Source organism: Crocodylus siamensis, chromosome 12, assembly GCF_052110815.1.
Source record: "Crocodylus siamensis isolate JL-2025a chromosome 12, ASM5211081v1, whole genome shotgun sequence".
Taxonomy (NCBI): Eukaryota; Metazoa; Chordata; order Crocodylia; family Crocodylidae; genus Crocodylus; species Crocodylus siamensis.
The window spans coordinates 43646358-43672721 of NC_143406.1; the positions used below are offsets into that span (position 1 = coordinate 43646358).

The window sequence follows — 26364 nt, forward strand, 5'->3', positions numbered from 1 at the left end:
TTTGGGGTGGCTTTTGATATAGGAAATGTCCAGTATAATATTCCACCTGTCACCCTATCGGTGCAACAGAGAATCCCAGCATAGAAGATATATTAAACTGAGAAAACGCCCCCTCAGAGAAGTGAAGGTACGCCGCACAAGTCATATACAGTATGCATCAAAGTATATGGTGAGAATAAATCAGGAGGACATGACATTTCTGAATTGGCCTTCTTCCTCTGCCCTTTTTCTCACCAGCGGTGTTGTGTTTAGAGGAGTGTCATGCTAAGAGCACAATAGATTAGATCACGGGAGCAGTCCAAGCCTTGTCTTACACGTGTGGGACAAAACGGGGAGTGCTATGCAAAGAGCTGACATTGCCAAGACTCAGCAAGGAAGAGAAAGGCCAGTATTACATTAAAAGGGAGGCAGAGAGACGCACTATAATCCGAAGAGAAATTCACACGGCTTTGCTGTGTGTGTCATGATTTTGTGTTCACATTTCACACGCGGGCCTGCAACCATGCTGCAATGTGTTGCAATGCAAAGCAGAAAGTCGCACTGGTTTCTGATGCAGGCAGTGACCGGGAGCCGTGCTGGAGGTCTCTACAGGAAGCATCTATTCCAAAATCTGTGTTGGAACCAGGTCTCGTATGCATAGAGAAGTGGCACTGGCTTAACTTGAAACCATTTAAAATTGTGCTGCAAGGCGAATCAGTGAACCTTTCTCATATCACCAAGCCTTAATTGGTTATTTTCAAGCAAGGGGTAAATAAAACAGCATAAAAATAATGTGATGAATAAGAATCCAAATGTTTCCATATTTGTCTTTTCACAGAACGGTAATGTCTCATTTGCAAGTCAGCCTGCTATTTGGGCGACATATTTCTGATATGTTGATTACCATATTGTAAGCATCTACTGTACAGCTTGTATCCTGAAGGGGAAAAAGCAAACTGGCTTGCTCCAAATTCTCAAATTTCCAAGGGCTGGTTGTTTTCTGTAATAATTATTCCCTCTCAGTCGTTCGCCGGAGTGTGAAGGTACACACCGCAAAGGGAGTCCAATTTCCATACCACCACTTCAGCAGGGGAACCACGGATTGAATTCTTCCATTCCACAGCTCTTCAGCCGAATATCTGCAGCTAACCCTTATTTGCAAATTTGTTTCATCACCAAACAGCCCTTTGTCTCATTCCCATTCCTAACATTACCTTTGGTCCCAAAGCAGCCCCTATTTCTGTCCTTGTTATAATCATGCTGTGCAAGTGAATTCCCGGTGAAGGCCGGAGCTTGGTAATCCCTGACACCAGAAGGTCTTAACACCACTGAGCTCTCCCTTTTCAGGTTTCAGGAGCTGTGAGAGAAAGCATTTCTCAAACTGATTTGCAGCAGCACCCTGATAAAAATCACGTCAGGGATATTTTTTGCACTAAATCACTGCTTTTACTAGACAAGCCACATTTAAAAAGCTGTAATTTTTCTACGACCATAAAACAGGATAAAATACCAGTTTTGTTTAGCCCTGAGCATGTAATCTCAGTGAGATCAGATTATAAATACCGTAGCAGTCAAGAAGGATAGGGTCTTATCAGGAGTGAGTTGGTTGTTTTTGATGATTTTTTTTTATCATCCGTTGTATAATTCTGCAATAAAAGTTTGGATATTGCCTCTTCACGGAGGAAGTTGTTTTGCTAGTCGGTGCATTTGCTATAATTGATGCCATTTAATTGACTGCAATGAATTTTTCTTCCTGTGTGTAGGTATCGCTTGGCAGGCCTCCCTGGGGAGTACCAGTATAAGAACATCACCAGTGCAGAGATTAACTACTGTTTGGTGAAAGACCTGATCATCTGGACTCAGTATGAAATCCAGGTGGCATCTTATAATGGAGCCGGGTTGGGAGCATTCAGCCGAGCGGTGACGGAGTACACTTTACAAGGAGGTGAGCAAATTGGAACTACAAATCCTTTGTAGCCACTGGTTTTTTTGAAAGAGTGAACAAACAGCGGGATATATAGGTAAACAGGTTCTCAAGAGACCGAGGATTTTAAAGGAGAACTTTAAATGGGATCTAAACATTTACCCAGAGCAGAGAGAAATCACAGCTTCTAATTCTCAGTGACGTTAGGGCTCCTTTATACCTCTCTGGCAATGTTCAGGTGCTCTAAAGAGCGTATTAGTACTTCTATAACAAAAGGATTTTTAATTACATTTGTACCCTCTGTAAGGCATATTTACCCTGTCAAATTGGTATTAAAAAAGCTGCAGCACATTGCAAAGCAGGCCCTCGGAGTTTCTTCTCATTTCCAGAATCGCAGGATAATGCTTAATGCCAAGCATTAGACAGCGTTGTGATCTCTGTTTTACAGGTCACAAAACAACTAAACTATCTAAAAAAAAAAACAAAAAAACCCTTACCATTTTACAGTACATCAGTTAGTTCTTTATCTGTGAAGTGTGTGAAATACTTTGCTACTTGTTGGTAGGAGTACACTGTTCCGTGATTAAATACAGTTCACGTTGTAGCAGGACTTCTTAGAAAAGATAATCCAAGTGCCACCGCAGTTTACCAAGACAGTTAAAGATCAAGGGAACTGCCCAGGTGATATCTCAGAGAATCCAGTCTTGCAAGGTAGAGAGTCTAGCTATCATCTGATCCTTTTAGAAAACACATCTGACAGAGCTAGTAATGTATACTGTAATGTTGATTGCTACTAGGTGGACTTAATATGGCATATCTCATTGAAGTCCACACCTCTGCAGAGAATTGGCTTGCATTCAGAATTTGAAATTTCTTTTAGGTATTGGTTTGCATGTTCCTTGTTTATTTGGACATTTCTGAGTTATCGCAACACCTTAACCCTCCGTCTGCTAAGGTCAGGTTTCTGACTTCCAACACCTTCTCTTTAACCTCGCCAGTGACTGATGTCCCTAGGCAGTACACACCATTATTATTAGACTGTATTGATTGGCTATCTCTTGTCATTTATAAGGATATACCTCCTGTTATAAATTAAGCAGAGTCAGTCTTGCATTCAGATTAACTCGTAGGAGTGTTTAGGATGCAGCGGAAGTGTTTAATCTATAGTAACTTGTTCATCTTTGTGTAATTCCTATCTACTAGATATGGTTAAACATAGATTCATAGACATCAGGGCTGGAAGGGACCCCGGAAGATCGTCGAGTCCAGCCCCCTGCCCCAGGGGCAGGAAGTCAGCAGGGATCATAGGATCCCAGCAAGATAAACACCCAGATGAAAAACTAGACATTTTCCTTCATTTCATATCAGGATTTGGTAACTAGTAGAATAGCTACATGATGGACTTTGTCATCCCTCAGGGTATGCCTTGGTGAGGTTTGTATGGAAGGCCTCAGGCATTCAGCCTACTCTAAAAAGTGTTTGAAGCCTTTTTTACATTTGAACAGGAAGGAAGCTGCTCAGCTCCAATCTAAATTGAAGCTGGGTTCAGTATTGGTTTTCCATCTGTCACGTACCATTGCCCCATGCTACATGCCTTAATTTGTTGGAGGATGTGTAGGAACATGCTGCTTGTCTGTTCCTGGCTGTAGAATCCATCTAAAACAAAAGAGCAGGAGGCTAGGATTTAAGGCAGAGCATAGGTGGAAATGGTCTTACTGACCATCATAGAGTTTTAATACGGAAATTGCTTCTCTGTCTTGTAGCTAAGATCAAGTGAACTAGAGCAGATGCCGAAGACAACTGCCACCGATGCAGCTTGTTCTCCCAGTCCCCTCCTGCCTGTACACACACACCTGCACACATACACAAGGAGATTTTAGCTGTGCTGTCCAAAAGTTGTTTTCTGTGGATGAAAAGGTACCTAAAATAGCTGACATTAATTGGATATGCCAGGCAATCAAAAACCCTGGCAGGAAATGAGTGCTGGGAGTGGATCAGCACATTGACATTGATTTCCCCTCCACCTTCCATCCCAGTGAACCTCCATTGTTTGTATGACCTGTGCTTTTACCCATGAAGCCATCTGATCAGACTCTAATTAGTCTTTTTGGCATTTAGCAGCGGTGGCCCAAGGACTTACTGAAAGCTGTCTACAGCGTTTTCAAAATAACTCATGACCAAGCCTGTAAAATACCTCCAACTGGAGCGTACCCAGCAGCTGAGCTATATAATGTCAATTAAGTTCTTTGAGAGACTTATTGGCAAGGTACTGAACATCCTGCTACAGAGGGCAGAGGGCTTGCCTGTTGCTAAACCTTAAAGGCCTTTTGCAGAGCGGTATTCAGCATAATCCTTTGATGGTATGTCTATATATACTCCTTTCTTCATCAGACCTTCTCCAGCTGTTCCTTACTTTGATGTTACCTTTTACAGGGGCTCGTGCCTGCTTCCTGCTTAGAGTAACTTTTGCTCATTTGAACAGAATGTCCTCCAGGACCTTTGCTCGGTGTATGAAGAGCTGGGGGCTGCCAGTGCCCCTGCACAAAAGAGTGTTTCTTTATGAACCGCACAGAGCTGTTTGGGTGGTGGTGATATTTCCTTTCCCCACTAGATTGCGACCACATTTTTCCCCTTTCTGTGTTTAGTTCAGGAGAGAAAGAAAGAGAACCACTCTTCAGTCTGCTGCTGCCACTTGGATCTTCTAAACTTTCTATATGTTGGAGGCGTTCTGTCTTTGACAGCTCCTCCCCAAATTAAATGCTGCTTCATTTATGCTCAGACAACTCATATACTAAGGCTAGCTACAGACATTCAAAAAGCTCAAGGTGGAAGCAGTCTGTTTTATGCAGTTTTATGTTATGCAGTTTTTGTGGTTTAGGTCGGTAGCGAACAGAACACGCATTCACGGGGGTCGGACTTGATGATCTGTTCAGGTCCCTTCCGAGCCTAGAAACTGTGAAACCCTTCGGTGGCAGGGGGAAATCTTAGTCCCATCTGAAAATCAGTGTGTGCTGAGTTTCAGCTGTGTTACAGGTATAGACCAGTTTTTGATCCCTTATACCAGTGAAAGCATAATGTCTGTGCCTGGCTTAAGAGGTCATCGCTTTCTTCTCCCACTCTTCATAGCTTGTGATGTTTTTTCATCCTTCCTTAGAAGTCACAACTTCAGATCTAAATCTGTCTCTCAACCCAGCTGTGAAACCACAGAATTTGTCCACAGGATAACTGTTGTAATTTTAGCATCTGTCTGAAGCCCTGAAGACAGAAACCTGTATTGCTGACCCCACTTCTAGCCTAGCTCTTTGCTCTGAGAGGCTGACTTGGATGCCTCTGTGTCATTCATAAAGGCTAGGAGCAGTTGAGTGAGTGGTGTTTCCTGAGCATGCGAGAGCTAGCAACCACCAAATTAGTGAGTCTTGGTGGCATGATGGGGAGGAGGATAAGGGCAATACAAGTGTGCTCAACCAGGTCTGCAGGGATTTCCCCTCAACAGCACTCAGCGAGTCACAGAGATGCTATAGGCCTACAGCTGAGGAGCGTGAGGAAATCTGTCCCAGTTGACTGAGTATTTGCCAGCAGGGTTTCCTTCTGTAATTAGAAAATAATCCTGAGGAAGGAATGCAGCTGCTGCCCTTGGATCAGGACTCTCCCCAACAAGCACTATGTTCTGTGTTGTTTGAGAAGTAGATCTATAAAAAGTAGATTTCTCCTTATTTCCCCTGAGGCTTAGATACCTAAATAGAGAGGAGGGGACCTGCAGACCCTCTTCCCTTTGAGGGGAGCCTCTGTAGTACAAACAGTTGCTTGGGGCTCATAGGCGTTGCATGGGGGGACACAAGGGGGCATGTGCCCCCCCGAGAGCGCTGGTGCCCCACTGACAGCAAGTGCTCTGGCTAGTAGGGTGCTAGTGCCCCCCCTGAAATTGGCTCCACCAGCAGTGGAAGTGTCGACAGTGGACCCCCCACCACTTCCCCCTCCAAGGGACCTCCCCCCTCAGTTGTGCCCTACTGGTGCACCCCCAGACTCAGGAGGCACCAGTCGCCTATGTTAGGGCTAAATGGTATGCACCTGCTCCATGAGTTCCCAAGATAGGAGGGAGCAAGGAGCCTTGCTCTCCTTTATGGGCCACGACTCCAGTCCTTTTCTAGCAGGGGCTGGTCTCTCTTTGTACCTACCAAGGTATACAGGAAAACGAAGGGGACTGGCCAGCTGTGGGGCAGGATTAGGACTCACTCCTTGAAGGTACAAGGCAGTCGAGGGGAAAGAGACTTAATGGTGGGAGTCTACTACAGACCTCCCAACCAGGGAGAGGAGCTTGACCAGGATTTCTTGGGTCAGCTCACAGAGGTAGTGAAGGCTAAGGATGTGGTAGTCATGGGGGACCTGAACTTCCCGGACATCTGCTGGGAGGAGCAGTCAGCCAGGTCAAATCGTTCACGTAGGTTCTTACACAGAGTGCAGGACCTCCATCTAACCCAGGAGGTGCACAGCCCCACCAGGAGGGACGCCTTGTTGGACCTAGTGCTGGCCACGGGTGATGACCTGGTGAGGGGCTGCGGGGGCTCGACCACCTGGGTGACAGTGATCATCGCCTGCTGCAATTCACCATCCAGCGCAAGGTGGCAAAGGCAAGCAGTAAGGCAGTGGCCCTAGATTTTAAGAGGGCGAACTTCAACGAGCTAAGGAGGATAGTTGGAGAAGCGCTGAGATCCCAGAGGGGAGGGGAGCCAGGTGTCCAAGGTGAGTGGTCGCTCCTTAAGGAGATGATCCTCCAAGCCCAAAGGAAGGTAATCCCAACGAGGATCAAAGAGAGCAGGAGAGCACACAAGCCTCCATGGCTCACAAAAGCATCCAGGAATGTCTCCTTGCTAAAACGGAGGCTTACACCCAATGGAAAGAAGGGGTCATCTCCAGGGAAGACTATTCTGCAGTTACTCGGGGATGTAGGGGGGTAGTTAGGAAGGCCAAGGCAGAGATGGAACTGGGACTAGCTTCTCAGATTAAGGACAATAAGAAGTCCTTTTTTAAATACATAGGGGGTAAAAAGAAGGTCCCGGGTAATGTGGGGCCCTTTCAGGACGCGTTGGGAAACTTGGTCGTCACACCAGATGAGAAAGCTAACATGTTTAACGATTTCTTTGCCTCCGTCTTCCTAAGTAGGGACCAGAACAGCCACCTCCCTGCTGGGCCCCCCTCGGGCCCTGGGGGAGGCACACCTAGGCCAAGGGTTAGCGAGGATTTAGTTAGGGAGCTTCTCGAAGGGCTGGACGTTTTCAAGTCAGCCGGTCCGGATGATCTCCAGCCTAGAGTTCTAAAGGAACTGGCCGAAGTCATTGCAAGTCCCCTGGCACGGCTTTACAAGCACTCGTGGTGCTCTGGTGAGGTACCGGAGGACTGGAAGAGGGCCAACATGGTTCCCATCTTCAAAAAAGGGAGGAGGGATGACCCGGGAAACTATAGGCCAGTTAGTCTTACCTCGATCCTAGGCAAGCTGTTCGAGAAAATTATTCTGGCACACATCCATGAGGGGCCTGCAGGGGACTGCATGCTTAGGGGCAAACAGCACGGGTTCATCAGTGGCAGGTCCTGTCAGACCAACCTGGTGGCCTTTTACGATCAGATCACCAGATCATTAGATGCCGGGGTAGCAGTGGACATCGTCTTCCTGGACTTCCAGAAGGAATTCGACACTGTCTCTCACCCCGTTCTCATTAAGAAACCGGGGGCTGTGGTGTCGACACCCACACAGTCAATTGGGTCGCCAACTGGCTGGATGGCCGCACCCAGAGGGTGGTAGTGGATGGGTCCTCCTCAGCCTGGAAGGACGTGGGCAGGGGGGTCCCCCAGGGCTCGGTCCTCGGGCCCGCGCTGTTCAATATCTTCATCAGCAATTTGGACGAGGGGGTAAAAAGCACCCTGTTCAAATTTGCTGATGACACTAAGATGTGGGGGGATGTGGGCACACTGGAAGGATGCAACAGGCTACAACCAGACCTAGACAGGTTACAAGGGTGGACGGATGAGAATAGGATGGGTTTCAACACAGACAAGTGCAAGGTGATGCACCTGGGGAGGAACAACCGGCACCATACCTACAGGCTGGGGAACTCCCCTCTTGTCAGCACGGAGGCGGAAAAGGATCTGGGGGTCATCATTGACTCCAAGATGAACATGGGCTGGCAGCGTGGGGAGGCGGTGAGGAGGGCCAGCCGCACCTTGTCGTGCATCCACAGATGCATCTCGAACAGGTCCAAAGAGGTCATCCTCTATGCGGCACTGGTCAGGCCGCAGCTGGAGTCCTGCGTCCAGTTCTGGGCACCGCACTTCAGGAGGGATGTCGACAACATGGAGAGGGTCCAGAGGAGGCCACTCGCATGGTCAGGGGACAGCAGGGCAGGCCTTATGAGGAGAGGCTGCGGGACCTGAACCTGTTCAGCCTCCACAAGAGAAGGCTGAGGGGGATCTTGTGGCCTGTTATAAACTAGTCAGGGGGGATCAGCAGGCATTGGGGGAGTCCCTGTTCCCCCGAGCACCGCCAGGAGTGAGCAGGAATAACAGTCACAAGCTGGCAGAGGGTGGGTTTAGGTTAGATATCAGGAGGCGCTGCTTCACAGTCAGGGCGGCTAGGATCTGGAACCAACTTCCAAGAGAAGTGGTGCTGGCTCCTACCCTGGGGGTCTTTAAGAGGAGGCTGGATGAACACCTTGCTGGGGTCGTTTGACCCCCGTGCTCTTCCCTGCCATGGCAGGGGGTCGGACTAGATGATCTGCTTGGGTCCCTTCCGACCCTAGAAACTATGAAAGTAACTCTAAGGGGTGGATCAGGAGTTGCAAGGCAAGAATTCTGCCTTTGAGGCAGAGCTCTTCCCCGAGCTCCCGCCCTGGCCACGCAGCTTAACAATTCCAGTTACAGGAACAACTGATTTCTCAGAGTGAAAATCCTGTAGTGCTGTGAGCCTACTTGATTGAGATGTGGAAGTCGGCTTCCTGAAGGCCGGGAGCTTGGGATCTTTCTGTAAGCCAGCGCTAAAGATTTCCATTTAAAACTTGTCATCTGGCTGTCTGAATTGGCACAAGGTTTCTGTGCATATTCATACAGCTAGAGGCAGAGCAATAACATGAACGCATGCTTATCCTTAATTCCTTCCCTTCTTCCCATTATCTTGTCGGCCAATCCCATTTACTGGCTTTCATCCACGGTGCCTCCATGACCTTTTCTTCTTAGAGTAGTTTTCGAATGCTATGCATTAACTTACAATTGAAGGAGTTGAATTCTAATACATTTCCAGCCAAGTGAACTTTACCAGGAGGAATGTAAAGGTTGGTTCTGTCAGACCAGCCACGCTCTGAAATTCAGGGAAGTCCTGAAGATGTCACGTAAAGTTTGGAGTAGTCCGGTAATGCTAGATGCTAGCTAGCGTGCCAGACACGACCATAAAAGACGTTTCAAAGGCCAGCGTGCAGCCATACGTAGGGATTTCTTTGTCAGTAAATATTGATCAGTCCATTCTTCTGCTGTTCAGTAATGAGAACTACAGAATAGAAGAAACTAAATAATATGTACAGTTAGAAATATTTTCTGTTGCCAGCTTCTGCGTCGGCAACTTGTTGCTGGTTTATTTGAAGAATGATTTGCGTTGTCATGAATGGACCAGTAGGTCAGAACCAGTGTAAATCTAACATTGAGCTCTCCTCCAATTTAGTTTTTAATGTAAACTCATTCAGATGCTATGGAAGAATGTAATATCAAGACACAAAGAAGGAACTTGGCATTGGCACCGTGAAGTCAATTTTAGAAGTAATAAAGCCAATTTTTTTTTCAGTTAAAAATATAAAAATGGCTTGTATTGTGTCTCTACAATAAAATTAAGTGTCTGCATATTAGGCAGCCTTGTACTCTCCATCTCTTAAATGTATTCACTAAGATGCAGATTTTGATTTTTTCTATAAAGGAATCCAAAGATGAATTATAATAGAAATAATTATTTCCAGCATAGCAAGTCTTTTGTTTTCTGGTCATGTTTTTTCATCATTTTTCTTACCGTAACGGGGTTTGTTTGGTTTTTTTGCTCTACGATGATTTATTCTTGTTTTAGAAAATTACCTCCTAATGAAAGAAAACTATTTCACATTTCAAAAAAGAACTGAAGAAAACATATTTGGTTATCTGCATTTCTGAAACTTTAGTAAGCTCTTCCAAGTGTCTCTCTGGGATCTGCAGAGGTGAAGTGAAGACTCAGAATGGAAACTGGTATTTTGCTGGTGCCGTTTTTCATCTCTAACAGGAAATTTTCAGTGCTCTGGCATATGACAGCTTTCACGAGGCTGATTTCCCTGCTTCTAAAATGCCACTGGGTGAAGTCCTGGCCCCATTGAATTCAACAGCAGTTCTTTCCATTGACTTCAGTGGTGTCAGGGCTTCACCCTGAAAAAAAGGCTGTGCCAAACAAGCCCCAGAGCAGAGCGTGCTGGTTATGTTCAGGCCACAGAAAGGATTTAGGAATAAGTTTTGTAGGAATGCCCTTTCAGGCATAGGTTTATATGACTGTCATATATATCTAGTATAGCTGTGCTCAGTCACCTTTACTTATGTTTGCACTCTTTGAACAACTACTCCTGAAGATGTTTTCCGATTTAAATGAGACATAGCTGTCAATCAAAGCCTTTCAGATTACATTTATATCTAACATTATATTTATAGAAATGTCAGCCTGGCGGTAGGGTAGCATATGCAAACAGGATGCTAGTGTGGAAATGAAGGAAATGGAGAGAGGAAGAAGGAAAGGAGGAAATATGATGCTATGGTGATTAAACTCTCCCGTTCAGATCCTGTACAGGAAGAGTTCCCCATCACTCTGTAAAATGAAGCTAAGCATAAAAAATCTTTTGATCGTTTCCTCCTGAAATAGAAAATCTCTGGCACAAAAATAAAGAGCCATAATTAATATACAAATGTGCAAGGATGCAGGGATTTTTCCCGTTAAACATTTCTAGTGTTAGCCATCAAGTAGAGAAACTACACAGGAAAGCAACTCTACACACATCTCCGAGCTCTGAGGACATGACAAACGGATTTCATCAAAGCCTCTTGATAAGAAGAGGCTTGTTTATGAGAGTAAAGTAGTATAAGCTATTCATTATCAGTGTGTAGTACTATTGAAATGTTCTTCTGACTCTCTGGACCCCAAGAACTTTTATAATGTTAGCAGATGACTATGCTAACATTATAACTCTGATTAACATATGCTGGGCATGATGATACGTGGGAGAAAATAATTTCCCACTCCCGGTTGGAATTTAGAGCAGCACAAGATAAATCCTGACCCCAGCACTCTCTAATTATATATGTCTAATCCATGAGCTGTAGCATCAGATTTTGGTGTAGATTTGTGGCATTTGAGATAATAACGGTGATGTGCTTTTAAAAGATTTATAGAAACAAATGATAGGCATAACTGAAATTGCAGGCCATATCCAGGAGTTTCAGTGACATGGGGATGAATACGCAGGCAATGCTTAATGGTTTCATTAACCCTGAAACGCTTTGCCTGTTTCACGGGTTTCTGTGTTAAATTTTGTTAGTGGACCGGTATATCTTTTCATAGCTCTGCTGGTTTCATTGCTGCTGAGGACATGACCCTGTCTGTTTATTTCCAGTGATTGTAGTGTCTGGTGGACAAATAGATCTGTGCACTCTTTAAAAACTTATGATGGCTTCTCATGCATTTAGGTCCTCCCAAGAAGGAGGCTTTTCCCAGTCACTTTTAAGCTTTAAAAGTTTATGTCAGCACTTTTGGAAGGCACGAGGTAACCACAAATCCCGCTGGGCACAGGGAACGGTGGGTACTTCCCTGCAACCCGAGACTTTAGCTTTCACTGGAAAGTTTCCATCTGAATCCAGAGGAATTCTTGACAAGTGTTTTGTTCACTCGTGGATAGACTAGAAGTGTACGTGACTGGCAACAGTAATATGTTTGCAACTTGATTCAGCTTCTTTTCCAGAGGTAGAAGGATATTGTCATCTTATTTATGCTCAAATACCAGCTTCCTAGTACAAAAAATTGCAGTAATTGTGTCAGAGAAGGCAGCACAGCCATTAGTATTTCCATTTTCACCTCTTCCACCAGTGATTCTCTAAAAACAAGGAGCAGAACAGACCCTTGGCAAGGTATTTAAAGAGCCAGTGCATTAAAGGTTGAAATATGTTGGGGGGTACTGAGAACTTTAAAACTGGCTATAGGTCTGGATTCTCTGGTTTTCATCCATAGTGGAAAACTGAATAAATGTTTGTGACACATGGGGTGTGTCTACATGTGCGTTTAGGAACACCTCAATTTAATGCACATTAGTTTAATGCACATTAAGGCGATTTAGGCTCATATCTACATGTGCATGCATTAAAGCTCATTAAGGCCATGTGCGCACACTGACGTGGGACTAAAGTTAGTCCCAAGTCAGTCCATACACAGCGTTAATGAACCTCAACGCATCTACACATGTATTAATGTGTTTTAGCTATTCATGCCTAAATTGGATATGTGCTTTTGCAGGTATCACATTTAGGTGCGGATCGCCCAAAATTGCCATTTTTATACGTGCACGCCCTTAATGCACCTTAAATCGGGCTAAATTGCCTTAAATCGGCACACGTGGATGCACCCATGGTGTTTTTTCTGGCTTCTCCACAGGCCTCAGGACATACTGGTTCAATATGCATATATTGTACGAATAAACAGCATATCAAGATGGAAAAAGCAAATGAGCAAAAAACCATTTATTCCAGGGATTAAGCTATAACCCACATGGTAATACTTGCTCATAAAAATATGTTTTTCACAACAGTAAATGATAAACAGGTGCTGTCACCAACCTATAATTCCACAATTAGAATTCCTCTATGCGCACACTTTATCTTTGCATGACTGCATAGAAGAACAGTTTGATTTTAAAGGACTTGAGGAATTTCTTGGTGAAACCATTGATTCCCCTTACAGCCATGGATAATTGAAAGAGATGTATTCACCTATCATCATCTAAGGTTCTGTCTCGGGTCTCTATGAGAAGCTCATCTGTATAATAAGTCACAAGAATCATTTCATCTCCTCCCCCTTCCCATTAAAAAGACTCTCCAATAGAAAATGAGAAATAACCCAATTACCTTTCCTTTTAAGTCACTGCTAGGTACCAAAATCATAAATCACATACCCCTTTTCTTAGTGCTGTTATTTTCTGAGACTCGTGAGTGGCAGCTAAAGGTGTCTCTATTCATCTTCCCTTCTCCTTCCCACCCCACCCTTAATCTATTGTATTTTGTTTTCCTCCCGGCTGACTTTGAGCAGTGCCGACGGCTCCACCGCAGAACGTGCAGTCTGAAGCCGTGGATTCCACCACCATCCGGTTTCAGTGGACCCCTCCGCCACAGCAGTTCATCAATGGTATCAATCAGGGATACAAGGTAAACAGAAGCCAGATTTGAATCAAGGCAATTTAGCTTCCTGGGTGTGTAATAGGTAGACTGTTCCTGCCTGATGGAGTATCTCCACACTTATTGTGTAGCAAAGATGTTGTCTCACATCCGTAATGGATTCTGAAGGAGATGTACACTGAATTTAGTGAGCTGTCGCTGCCCCAAATGCAAGCTCTCCTGATTGTATCAGTGCTTGCTGCAAATGAAAGGAACATTTGATGCGTTACAAGCCCCTCGATGTTAGGGTGATGATTTTCAATGGCTCAAGTTAGGGAAAATCAGTGGAAGTTGCGTAAGTATAACTGACCTTTGTGCCTTTGAAAATTTGCTCACTACATTTCAATTTATGCAAAGGTGAATCTCCTGCTGATTTTAAGGGGGTTAGGAGTTCATCCAAAGTATTTTCTTTACAATGGTGATGATTTGGGGATATAGATATGTACAATGTAGGAATTCCAGTTGCTGTTACAGTGTTAATATTGCTGTATTGTGAAATACCTCTCCAAATTCACCCCTGCTAACAAATTCTAGCACATATTCACCAGAACAGGGACTGTAGAGAGAGCTTAGCTTCGAGGACCAGCAACAGATGTGCTAAAAAGATAACTAGATCTGAAAGAACCAAATACTTCTTACTGCTCTGGAAGGGATTTGGAGGGTCGAAGTTCCCCAAGCGGAGCAGAAGGACAAGCGAGTTAAAGAAGGGTTGTAAAAAGGAGTCCCAGAAGAAATGAATGGAGAAGCATCACAGAAATGTACAGGTGTAGAGGGAATGATACAGGAGTCCACGTAGGGCCTGATGTAGCTGTGGCCCCAACCAAGGTCAGAGAAAGTAAGCTGAACTGACTTGCCACTGCGGTTTGGAAGACAAAACATATGCCAGAAAGAAGGATCTTGGACTGTCTCCGAGGACCTGATCCCAGACTATATTATGTCCCATGGCATTGGAGAAACTGAAGCAAAGGAATTGAGTACAGGGTTTATTTTTGGCTAGATCTGTGTCTTTCTCAAATTGTTAAGCAAAGAGCAGCAGTGGTTTCAGACAGGCTGCGTAGTATCTGTGTGTGCGAGCATGCGTGCATATGTGTGCATGTTCTCTCATTGTGTTGCAGCCCTGGAGTTAAAATGTACCTGACATACCCAAATGTCTGCAGGTCTGGGAGCCGGTATGTTTAAACCCTGGCTGTCAGGGGGGGACAGCATTAGGTCTGAGGGATGGCAGTTGGACCACACGTTCCAGCTCTTAGGATGGGTCGTTAGAGGATCTGCGTTTCAGGAATATTCCTAGAGGCTATAAGGCAGGCACAGTGCCCAGGCTATGTTCAGATTCAGCGCAGCCAAGTGGACTGAGACCTGACACGGCATCTGGTGAATGTCCAAGCAGGAGGAGCACAACCAACTTTGCGGAGCCCGTCTTTTAAATTCTTTGCTCTTGTTTCATTCAAAAGCTTTGTCCGCACCCAATTCCACATTTTGGGCCAGAGTTTTGAAGAGCTTTACTGCACGGATTTGCACAGCAAATTAAGTTGCAGTTTCTTTCGCAATTGTACACGGACACTAAAAGCCCGATTTATATTTCCCAGTGGGCACTGACAGCTTTCCTGAAACTATCAATATTTTCTTGTCTGGATTTCTTTAACTGTTTCCAGTTGCAATAGCTTTGCAGTTCGTGCTTCACATGGGAATTCTGAATTGCACTGTGAATAGCTCGGGGAGAATATTTCTGTCGCATGTTCATGTACGGCATAATTTTTTAATGGGTTATAAACTACTAGTAGTCAGCCAAGTATCTGCTTTTCCAAAGGGTTATACCTATTATATCTTTCACTGGCAGAAGTGCTGGCTTTTATTTTGTTGGTATATTTTCTGAGTAATATGCAATGGGCCACCCTCCAGCAAGAGCAGCACCGTTAGCATTCAATTTCCATACTATTCCACAGATATAACTTGGAAAGGAGAAGCAAATTTATATCAGCTTTAGCCATTATTAATGTTGTTCTTGTCTTTGAAACACATTTAAATTTGAGGCAGCTGTAAAGCATGCCATTTCATCTGTCTCAGAAACAGAACTTTCAGGTGAAAATTACTCCCTATAGTCTTAACTAAACACATATTTTGAATACCTGGAGCTGAAGACTGGCTAATTTTTTTTACGTTTGGGTCATTTTAGGCATCTCTCTATGTTTATTCATGTTGCCTGACTTTCAGAAGGGAGGAATAGTTAAAGGACAACCTAGGAACATCAACCTCAGTGAAAGTCATTTTTATTTCGAGGGCTAATGCTTTGCAGCCAACGGGACACATCTCTAAAAGGCTGATGAAATTTAAAACCGTGATGGTGCTTTTAAAATTTTCACTCCATGTTTTCAAATCAGAGTGCCAGAAGTCAAGGGCTGAAGGCCATGCTTAAGTACCTGTAGTGAAGTGTCCTGATTTTCAAAAAAGTCGCACTGCCAGAAAACCCGTTGAGGTCAATGGGCGCTCTAAGTGCTGAGGGTCTTTGACAAGCTGGTTTGGTGTGAGCATAGATATGAATTTAGCAAGCTAAACTTTGGCATCCAGGTGAAAAAATGCTGGTTGCCATTTCTAAAGCATGTTTTGTATTCTCTTTATATAGGTTCAAGTACTATGCAAATCCCTCCCATGAATATAGTCAAAACATTATATCAGTATGTTCAGTGACAGAGCTGACAGTTGTTTAATGTTGTATTTTTACAGTTAGATTAAAGAGGTGTTGGCTATCAGCTGTATGAAACTGTGAATGAAAATAATGTCTAATGAGCGTTCTCTCTCTGCATTATCTAGCTCCTAGCATGGCCGGTAGATGCACCAGAGGCTGTGACTGTGGTCACCATCGCTCCAGATTTTCATGGAGTTCACAGTGGCTGCATTACCAATTTGAAGAAATTCACAGCTTATTATACATCAGTCCTGTGTTTCACCACCCCGGGGGATGGACCACAGAGCACACCGCAGCTGCTGCACACTCTCGAAGACAGTGAGTACCACGGCAGCTCATCTTTCAGGGAGCTGCAGTGCTTGAAGACTGCTCTGTTGGAAGTGATGGCTGAGATTTGCAAACCTGGGCATTTTACATTAAGCTCCCAAATTTGTCTGTATGGGCAACATAAACGTGACTTGATTATCAGAGACACTGAGCCACCAGCTGAAGTCAATGGGAGATACAAGTGTCCAGCACTTTTGAGTCTGGTCTCTAAGAGTTTAGATGCCTGAATATGGCTTAAGGAGACTAATTTTAGCTGCCCAAATATGTCCCCCACCCCAGTAAGTACTCTGCAAATATGTTTATTTGCATATTTCAATGATTTATACAATTAGCTTTTTTTGGCATGTTATAAGTATTATAAACAGAACAATGCTGAAGCCTTTCAGACTACCAAATTGGACTCAAATCTATAGCAATAAATTAGGATGAGTTTGGTAAACCAGTGGTGCATTGAAAAAAAAATCTATGCATCTTGCCCAGCCAGGTTCTTTTGAAGATGGTTGTTCAGAAGAAGCTTGGGGTCAACATGTCTAGCATGGCTTTGTTGCAGATCAAGATGAAATTGCAGTGGCAAAGCTGTGTGAAGGTGGCCTGGCCTATCATCTGTTCACAATAATCTTGACTCCAAACAGTGCTTTTATTCTCCTTCCCCTCACTGAATACCATGGTTATGTTTAAATGAGAAAAAGTGGTTAACAGAGACAGGCAAGGTTTTTAGGAATAATATTTTGCTGCTTGTGGTACCCAGTAAGTTATCATAGTTGTTGTTTCTGCAAAGACGAATCTGTTTGTGGGCTGCATGGTCATTCAAGAAGTAACATGCTGAAGACTGCCTAACTTGTCCACTGGGTGAATGTTGGGGGGGAAAAGCCCGTACAAAAATATGAAATGGTTATCCGTGGATTTTTCTCCAAGGTCTTTCTTGTCCATACATTAGACCCAATGATGCCTTCTTTGCTCAAGAAGCAGATTTCCTGTGCCTAGAACATCAATTTCTTAGCAGGTCACTGAGACAGCAGTATGATAATTAGAAATCTGTGGAGGCATCTACACATATGCTTTACTGTGGAGTTGACTCATTAGCTCTGCAGTAAAGTGTCACTGTCTACACATGCGTGCTATGAGGCTGGAGTAAACTTATTAACTCTGCCATAGGTTAGTACTTCCTGACACAAGTACTGTCCTATAGCAGTGTTATTTAGTGTGCTGCAATGCATGTGGGCTTGCTGGAAAACAAGGGAGCTACAGTGAGGGGGCTGCCTGCCAGCTAGCCCTACACTGGAGCACCCTCATGCCCCATCCCATTTCTCCATAGCACGTTGAACTGGGGCAGAGCAGCTCTGGGCTGGTAGGCTGACTCCCTCGGCCCCCTGCCGGCTGGGACTGCGCTGCTCTGGCTCAACGTGCTGCAGTCCCGAGCACACGTGTAAATGTTGCACCGAGGAGCAATGAACTCCAGCATGGACTGTACCAGAATTTATTCATGCACACTGATTACATGTGTGGATGCACCCTGTGAGACAATAATCTAACCTCATAAGTGTTTACCCAATGATTAAAGCACAAAGACAAGAAGGAACAATTATTGTATTTGCTTAACGCTGTATAGATAGCATGAATTGTTTAAATATTGTTCAAAACACAGTTTCCCTTTGTATTACCATAGCTTGGAAAAAATAAGGAGTATCCTGGAATACTTCTACATACTAGATGTATCTTTGAGAAGGACACACTGAACCAAAGGAGTGGCTCCAAGACTTAGTTTTTTTGAACTGTTGGGATTTTATTTCAGGTTTTACTGACCACAGCTGAAAAGTAGACAAGATAAATCTACAATGTATGTGATCCTTCCAGACCTCTGCTAACAGATGGTTATTTCTGCCTTTGTTTGCAACGATTCTAGATTATTCTAAATAAAATCGGGTTGCCGATCATTTGTAGATCAAACATGCTCTGACAGCCAATGAGAGATGAGCTTTGGTGGCTCAGCGTAAACAATATTCTCTTTTTAAAATTTGACAATAAAATGAATATTGGACTGCAAAGGCAGCACTTTGCGGGTGGGGAGATTACGCCCACTGCAGATATGCACTCCTGAATGCTGAACCAGATTAGCAGCTCTTTGTATTGTGCATTAACTACTGCACATTGCAGAACGGCCTCGTAGGTTTCTCCTCGCTGAGACTGCAGAATCACAGATGTGGCTGTAGCCAGCCTACTGGCAGGCTTGCTTTATTGTAGGCGGAGGAAAGTAAGACAGTAGACTAAAGTGAAGAGGAAACAAATTTGAATTTGCAGCCCAGAAATTGCCAACTGATGTCAGTGGAGCTAGAGGAGAGCAGACTCAGGCAAGGATCCAGGTAACAGGAGCACTGTGAATACAAAGTGAGCAAAAACTTCCCTTTCCAATGCATCACTTGGAGAGAGAACCGTTGGATCAGAAACCAGCCAGGGCATCTTCCTTGAAGATCGAAATCGAGGGAGGAAGGCACATTTTTGCCAGTCGTTCCATTTTATACTCTTTCATTGTACACCAGGGAACTGAAATGTTTAGGAGCTCTTGAGCTACCTTCAAAGTTTCACACAGTTCTACGCATTTCACAGAAGATCATTGCCATCGTGCTCGGCAGTTTTTCGATTTGTTTGAAGAGAGTTTATCCAAGCACTGGCTGCATCAGTCTGACCTTGGTTTGATCGTGCAAAGTTAAAATTCCCCACCCAAATGAGTGTGCAGCATGTACTGCTCTTGCAGACAGAAGACGTGATCGCTCTTTGCAAAGGCACAAGGAAAGAAGGAGGCTGCCTGATAGGGCTGAGGGAGAACAGCAAATGCAGTTGCTTTTCAGGATTAAGCCCGCTTGGTTGTTCTAATTAGATTAGATCAAAAAGAGAGGCTGAGAACAAGTTTGGTGTAAATCTCCTGCTGCCAGTCTATGCTGCTTTGCCCAGTCAGGATGAGGACTGGATAAAATAATTTCTGTGATGATAGCCAGAGTGATTCTAAACACCTTGCATCTCCCTTCCTCCCTGCAGCTCTTACTGATATTTCCTGCAGGTTTCCATTGGCTTCAGCTCAGTGTTTTATTTCTTCAGCCCTAACCTTCTCACGTGAATCAGATCAAAAGTTAGTGGGGTTCTCCTATTAACAGATTTCCCATTCTGATTGCCAGAGCCAGGAGCTGTGGGACACCTGAGCTTCACTGAGATTCTGGACACGTCTCTCAAGGTCAGCTGGCAAGAACCTGTAGAGAAAAATGGCATCATTACAGGCAAGTATCATCTGTTATCCTTTTGGGGAAAAAATGTGTAGGGGGAATGTATCGTTGCAGTGCAAAAAAGACTGGATAATAGAGCATTTAGGAGAGGCGCCTACTGAGAATGCAGGCTTCTTTCTTCCTCTTTAGGGTAATTGAAATGTTAGCTGGGGTATATTACAGAAGGTACAAGGTCCAATTACTACCAGCCCATGATTGTGGCCACTGAAAATACAGCCTGTATTAGAAATCAACTCCCCACTGGGTCTTCAAGCTTGTTAAATCACCCGTTAGCTCCACCTGCGTTACTAGATTTCTGAAACTTTTGAGACTACGTTTGATCCTTGTGCCAAAGGTCAGGATTTCCAGATGCCAGATTTACAACTACAAAATCTTGATTGGCGGCACTAAAAGGTTACAACTAAGACCAAAAAACAAGTTAGCCAAGCCCTTCATCTATGGATTTGCCTTCTGGTTTGACAGAAGTATTTGACTGTTGTCTTTGAATGTGGACCGTGCTGTGCTAACAACACAGCTTCCCACTGCGGGCTCTTTCCTAAGCATTCCTCTTGACCTTTCCTCGCCATATATTCATATACTGTGTCAGTCTGGTTGAAACATCAGGCACACATTTTTGTCCAGGAAAATTCATGCTTGACAATGTTCCTGCGACTTGTCTACAAAAGGCCAGGTTCTAGTCCAACTGTTAGGAGTATAAATAGACTCCCTCCTCGAGTCCTTGATAATATGGTTAATACAAAAGGTGTGTGGGTCCTCCTCCTCACTGCTGTGTGACTCATTCTTACGGACGTCTGTGTCACAAAAGTGGATGCATTAGTGGACTTGAACAGGGACAAATACAATTGCACTTCAGTGCCTAAGTCTACTTAAACATCTCGTAGGTGGAAGAGAGTCTGGCACAAGGACACCCCGTTGCCTGCAGATGGAAAGTATTAGAGGCATTTAAAATGTGCAGTGACTCTGTGCAGAGGAGGGACGTTGTTTCGTGCAAGAGTCTGAGATTTCAAAGGCTGTTTTCCTTCTGAACTGGACAATTTACCCCCAACCCCTCACTCCCCTCCAAATGTCAAAATTCTGTTCAAAGTAACATTGGGCGGGGGGGGCATCATTTAGGATTATTTGAGAAAATTGCCAAGAGTTCTGTTCGTTTTCAAAATTGTTATTGGAAAACGGGAAATCAAACTCTTCTGTTCTAAAAATGATGAGTCAGTATATTTGACTCATTGCCAAGGGTTTTTCCGGTTCCACTCTGAAATAAAATTCTCGTGAAACCGACACAATTACACAAACGGTTTTGACTGGAAGGTAACTGCTTATTCTAACAGCATCTGGAACCAGCAGTGTTTTCCAATCAACTCGAGCATGCGGCATGTCTGCACGAGCCTCCCATGCTGTCTCTCTCTCCATGCACATCGCATACCTGTTCCTTTGTACTGAAGTAACTTTCCTGAAATATTGCTCACTGCATTGATTTCAGTGGTTTGGATATGAAAATTGATGGCTTTGGATAGCAGGAGTATATAGACTCAGTAAATCTTTAAAGCTGGGTGCCTAAATGGAAGTACCTGATTCCATATTTAGACACCTAAATAAGTGGCATTTAGAAATGCTGAGCGCTAGCAGCTGCCACTGAAGTCACAAGGATCTGTAAAGACTTGATATCTCTTAATAGGTGGACACTGACCTAGATACCGAATATGATTTTAGGTGGTTACTTTTAGGACTAAAGGTTCAAAAGCTTGGACTAGGATGTTAACTTAGATGTTAGATATTAACTTAAGTATTACCTTCACTATTTACTACTTTAAAAGGTAGATGGATTTGCCTAAAGTATAAAAGTGACATTTGTAAACAAATCGTTTAGCTTGTGATTTATAACTGTAGCCACATTGTCTCTCAAAGCGCTGGGCACTTGAGCTGACTTGTAGCCGTGTTCATTATATCTAATTCACCCAGTCCCTTCAAATGGACATCAGAGTCTTCCTTGGATCCTGTCAAGCTCATTCATTCCTGTTATATTGTGGGTCCGGTTAAAGTGTTGCCCTCTTCTAACCTGCAAGTAGTTGCATGTTTGATATTGAGCCAGGAGTGATTTTTTTTGGTGTTCTAGTCTAGTCTGTGACATTTTCAATACTCCCATCACTTTAATATCTAGTCCTAGCATCTGGACTCCGCAAAGTTTGTTTAAGTATTCTGGGTTTTTTCAGAATGAGAAATTCTGTGCAAATACAGAATTATTATTATTATTATTACTTCTACTATTATTACTATTATTATTATTATTAAATGCTTTCAGGGTTGCTCTGATAACACCTTCAGGTTAACATTGCAGTTAGCAATCCACAGAGGAAATCACAGTACATGCGCTACTGCAAAACTGGTCTGATAGAGACAGGCTGCCATCTCTCAGAATGACTTGGGACACTTTGGGCTATTTTGTACACGGGGCAAATTGTTTTAGAAAGACCGACCTCAGAAAGCCATAAACAATAGGGCTATTGTTTATGAGAGAATACAGACACAGGAAAAACATGCCAGGCAAGGTTTATAAGAAAGAAAAAGTTCCCCCTTAATGGTGTACATTGCATTAGAGCTGGGAGAAAGGGGCAGCAAAATCATTCATTTCTCCAAATGGCCCCAGGCTTTATAAAATGCTGCTTGGAGATGTAAGAGTGCTTAGGAAGGCACTACTCCATCGCTTCTGCTCATTGGTATCATTTACTGTGAGTTTTTCTTAGTTCTGGCTCACGGAAGGCGAGCGAGCCGGGGAGGGGGTTGCAAGGCAGGCAGCCTGCTCTGGTAAATTGCCCGTTGCTCTCATTGCAGATTTCAGTATCTTCCTCTCTCTCAGTAAACTCTGATTTATGAGGGCCTGGATGTGGACGGACAGTTTGTGATTGGATGTACTGGTCTCATGTAGGGAATTTACTCCAGATCAACAGAAAATTATTTCTGAAACTCCTCCGGTCATTAGTTTCAGTTAGACGACATTTTATGGAGAAGGTGTAATGCCAAAGCATAAGGGAAGACTATGGCACTTTTCCTCCCCTGGCTTTTACTCAGGCCAGCTGAAACATGCTCTGCCCAGGCCGGTTGGAGTACACGGCACACATCCCTGGCACAGCCTCTGCCTGTAAAACAGAGGATTTTTACTCGCCACATGTCCCTAAGTTCTGTCCATCTGTCGGTCATCATGGCTGAAGTGCTACTTGGGCTCTTCCGCTGGACTTCCTTTCCTTTCAGCGTTGTTTTTATTTTATTTTGTCTTTGCTGATTTCATTACACTTTATGAACGTGCATTTTGTGCATATGTAGGGGTTGGGCTTTTTTTGGTTTTCATCTTCAAAAGGATACATTTAAATTCTTTTATTATTGGAATGGAACTATTCACAGGAAACACTTCGTCTCTGTTCCTGCTCCAGATTGGCACTGTAGACGATAAATCTTGATGTACTTTCCCTAGCAAATGGTGTTTTTTTTCGCCCCCAGTAAATAAAAGCATCGACAGTATGTGCTGAACATGCAACAAACTGGGTCTCTCTCCACGTGGAAAGTAGATTATGGAGCAGTGCTGTAGCAAAGTCTGAAATGTTATGAGGTGAATCACCATGTTTCGGTGACAAACCAATGGGTTTCAAATCGGGAATGCAAATTTCAGATTTTAGGACCCCTGGGGGTGTGGTTGTTACTTCTGAAAGCAAAAGTGCATTAGGAGAGCATTGCAAATCCCTTATTCATCTTTTATCTTTAAAAAAAAAAAAAAACTTTGTGTCTTTTAGCTTGCTTTGTGTATTTTGGGGGGGGCGAATCCTCCCTTATCGCACACAACCTGAATAAGGGTATGGACAGCTGTTTCTTTGTAGAGCTGCAAAGCCTCTCAGCACATAGGGCTACAAAACCGAGAAGGTCCTCTTTGAAAGAGGTGCTATTTTGTGGTGCTTTCATCATCTTTGTAGTGCTACAAACAGCCAGAATGACTGTCCGCTTACTTCTGGTAGAGCTGCAGGAGCATATTTAATGCTACAAATATAACACCTGTCTGTGGCCAAAGCAGCGAAAGGAATTCAACCTGTCCCACAACTCATGAGCAGCTTCTTTCCAGCTCCCATCCCAGCTGTGAACAAACCTTTGGCAGGCTCTAGGCTGGAAATGGTCAGTGTTTTACGCCCTCGCTTCAGTGTTTTTCAGTCAGAGGATCCTGCCCGGTTGCTGTGTGATTGACTGTGCCCCACCAGCCCATGCATCTTTGCTGGGACCCAGCAGTGTGAAGAGCCTTGATGCAGTCTTGTTCCTTTGGTCCTTCACCCTTTGTCAATTTGGCAACAGAAGCCTTAGGACTGAATCCAAAATCTGCCCTTAATTTTCTTTTTAGTGCTCACCTGTGCTGTAAAGACCTGTCAAGGAATAACAATTAACTCTTCACAAACATTATTGAACCCCCTCCACAACACTTCAGAGTTGTAGGGAAATGAGGGATTTAATTGAATTAATTCCTATTTTCCAGATGGTGAATCTCAGGCACTTAAGTGACCTGGGATAAGCCATTTAAGAATTTCTGGTTTCTGCTGCAGAGCTCGGTGCCTGAAGTCACGCTTCCTCATTGAAGGAAACACTTCTCATTAAAATCACAGGACGTTTTACCTTTTAAATTTGGATCTATAAAATCACCTTGTTGTTTTGGAAAAAAGTGGTAGTTGGCTGAGTTCATCATTGGGAGGTTATGCTGAAGCGTGTGGCTTTCCTCTACCAGATTGATTTGTGCACAGTCCAGTCAGCGGGGTTTCATTCGTGTACTGGGTTTGAAATCGCATCCATTTCGTTTGACTGCAGAAGCTCCACGGACTTTCTTGCCCTGCTCCAAATCACAGGGGAAGCAGCAACCAAGCAGACTTTTCTGACAGCGTGTCTGGAGCCTGACACAGTGAGGTTCAAATGGGCTCTAGGGAAAATCAGGTAGCTGTTAAGAGTCATAGACATCATAGAAAATTAAGGTTGGACAGGGTCTCAGGAGGTCATCCAGTCCAACCCCTTGTGCAGGGTGTTCAGACAAGAACAAGCAAATTCAGGGGCAGAAGCAAGCCAAAAGCCATTGGAAAGTTTGTGGAAGGGAAATGGCTATAATAAAAGAGGTAAGAAAGGAAGGATTTAAGAGGTTGGTTACAACAGAAGAACGTGATGGAGGCTCTCAGGACTTGTACAGATTAGGACAGTAGATTGGCTACACCAGACTGTAGGAGAGAGGATAATGGTTCATTAAGAAGAAGAGGTGTATTTGAGGTGGGGGGAGCAGAGACCTTTTAGGTCCTGTAAGATTTCTTGTGTTCCTGCCAGGTCACTATTATCTGATTCGCAAGAATTCCTCGATTCTTGGCAATGAAAGGGGCCTCAGCCTTGAAAGGAAGTAGGTCAGCCAGGCGTAGAGATTTTTTCACTCCTTGCTGGTGAGATCATTTTGTGCTCAAAGAATGGTTTCCAGTGTTTCCTCTGATTTATTTTATAGCATTCATAAATTGACATCCTACCCTTCAGAGAGAGAGAGATTATTCCCAAGGTTCCCAAACCTTTTCATAGTGTGCACTATATATTGATAGAAAAGCTCTTCCCTGGACACCACTTTCCCTCCCCCTTTCAATTTTATGGTCATGTGATGTCTTAGTAGCATCTACAAGAACTGCTCAGAGGGTAAAATAGTATTAGAGAGGTTCTTAGGTATTTTTAAATGACCTTATATCAATATGTGGCTTTTTTCCCTTCTTTAAAAAGTTACCCACACTCAGGTTGAGGCAGTAATATGTGACAAGCCAAGCCAGCTCTCTAGTGAACCTCTGAACTATTGAATAATGGTAAAATAGGAAGGAAAAACAGGCAACCCTATTGTTACAGCTCCCTGACTTGTGTGTAATTGTTTTCTAGGCTACCAGGTCTCCTGGGAGGTGTACGGCAAGAATGAATCGCGTCTTGCTCGCACACTAGTCAACACAACCCTCGAGTACAAAATTACTGGTCTGTCATCTCTAACCACCTACACGATTGAGGTGGCAGCTATGACAGGCAAAGGGACTGGTCTGGTCACCTCCTCTACCATCTCCTCTGGAGTGCCCCCAGGTTGGTAAACCTCCGGTGAAAAAGCAAAATATGTCAACTTGTCTCCTGCTGTCATTTCAAAAAAGACTGATCTCGGGTACAGTAACAATAGGGCTTTTATTTTTTAAGCGCTGAGGTTCTGTACAACGTATTGTTATTCTAACTTTAGCACAACAAATACTTGTTGAAATGAATCATTCCTGCAAATATGAGGCTGCTTGAAACGCACAAAAAAGGCAATGATGGTAGAGATAGAGGAATGAGAGGAAAAGGTAATGAAATACTTTAGAGTACTGATTAAGTTGGAGGGTGGCAGTGCTCATTATTAAAATACTTTTTTGGGGAAAAAATGGGTTGAGGTTGTTCTTTAAAATGAGGATTTTCAGTCTCTTAAGTATTATAACTTACTTGCACTGTAAGGTATTTGGAAAATGCAGATAAAAGCATGTTGTTTTGGAAGGAAAAAAGTGGAAGGTGTTGGTTTGAGAGAGATCTTACTGTAAATCCGTATGCCAGAGATAGCTAGAAAGGGAAGGGGGGGTAGATGACAGTTTTCACTGAAATACAGAAAGCCATCAAGAAGACAGGTGGTCTGAAATGCAGCCATTCTGATTGATTTTATCTTGCCT

General features: G+C 43.8%; 1 protein-coding gene across 2 annotated transcripts in view; it reads left to right on the forward strand.

Moving 5' to 3' along the window:
• SDK1 (sidekick cell adhesion molecule 1) overlaps positions 1-26364 on the forward strand; it is a 671164-nt gene that overhangs the window by 522477 nt on the left and 122323 nt on the right. For both annotated transcript variants that reach the window (XM_090023696.1, XM_090023697.1), the window contains exons 17-21: positions 1743-1924; positions 13242-13357; positions 16175-16367; positions 19547-19645; positions 25565-25756. In XM_090023696.1, coding sequence (XP_089879822.1) covers positions 1743-1924; positions 13242-13357; positions 16175-16367; positions 19547-19645; positions 25565-25756 — 782 coding nt within the window. The remainder of the gene's footprint in view (positions 1-1742; positions 1925-13241; positions 13358-16174; positions 16368-19546; positions 19646-25564; positions 25757-26364) is intronic.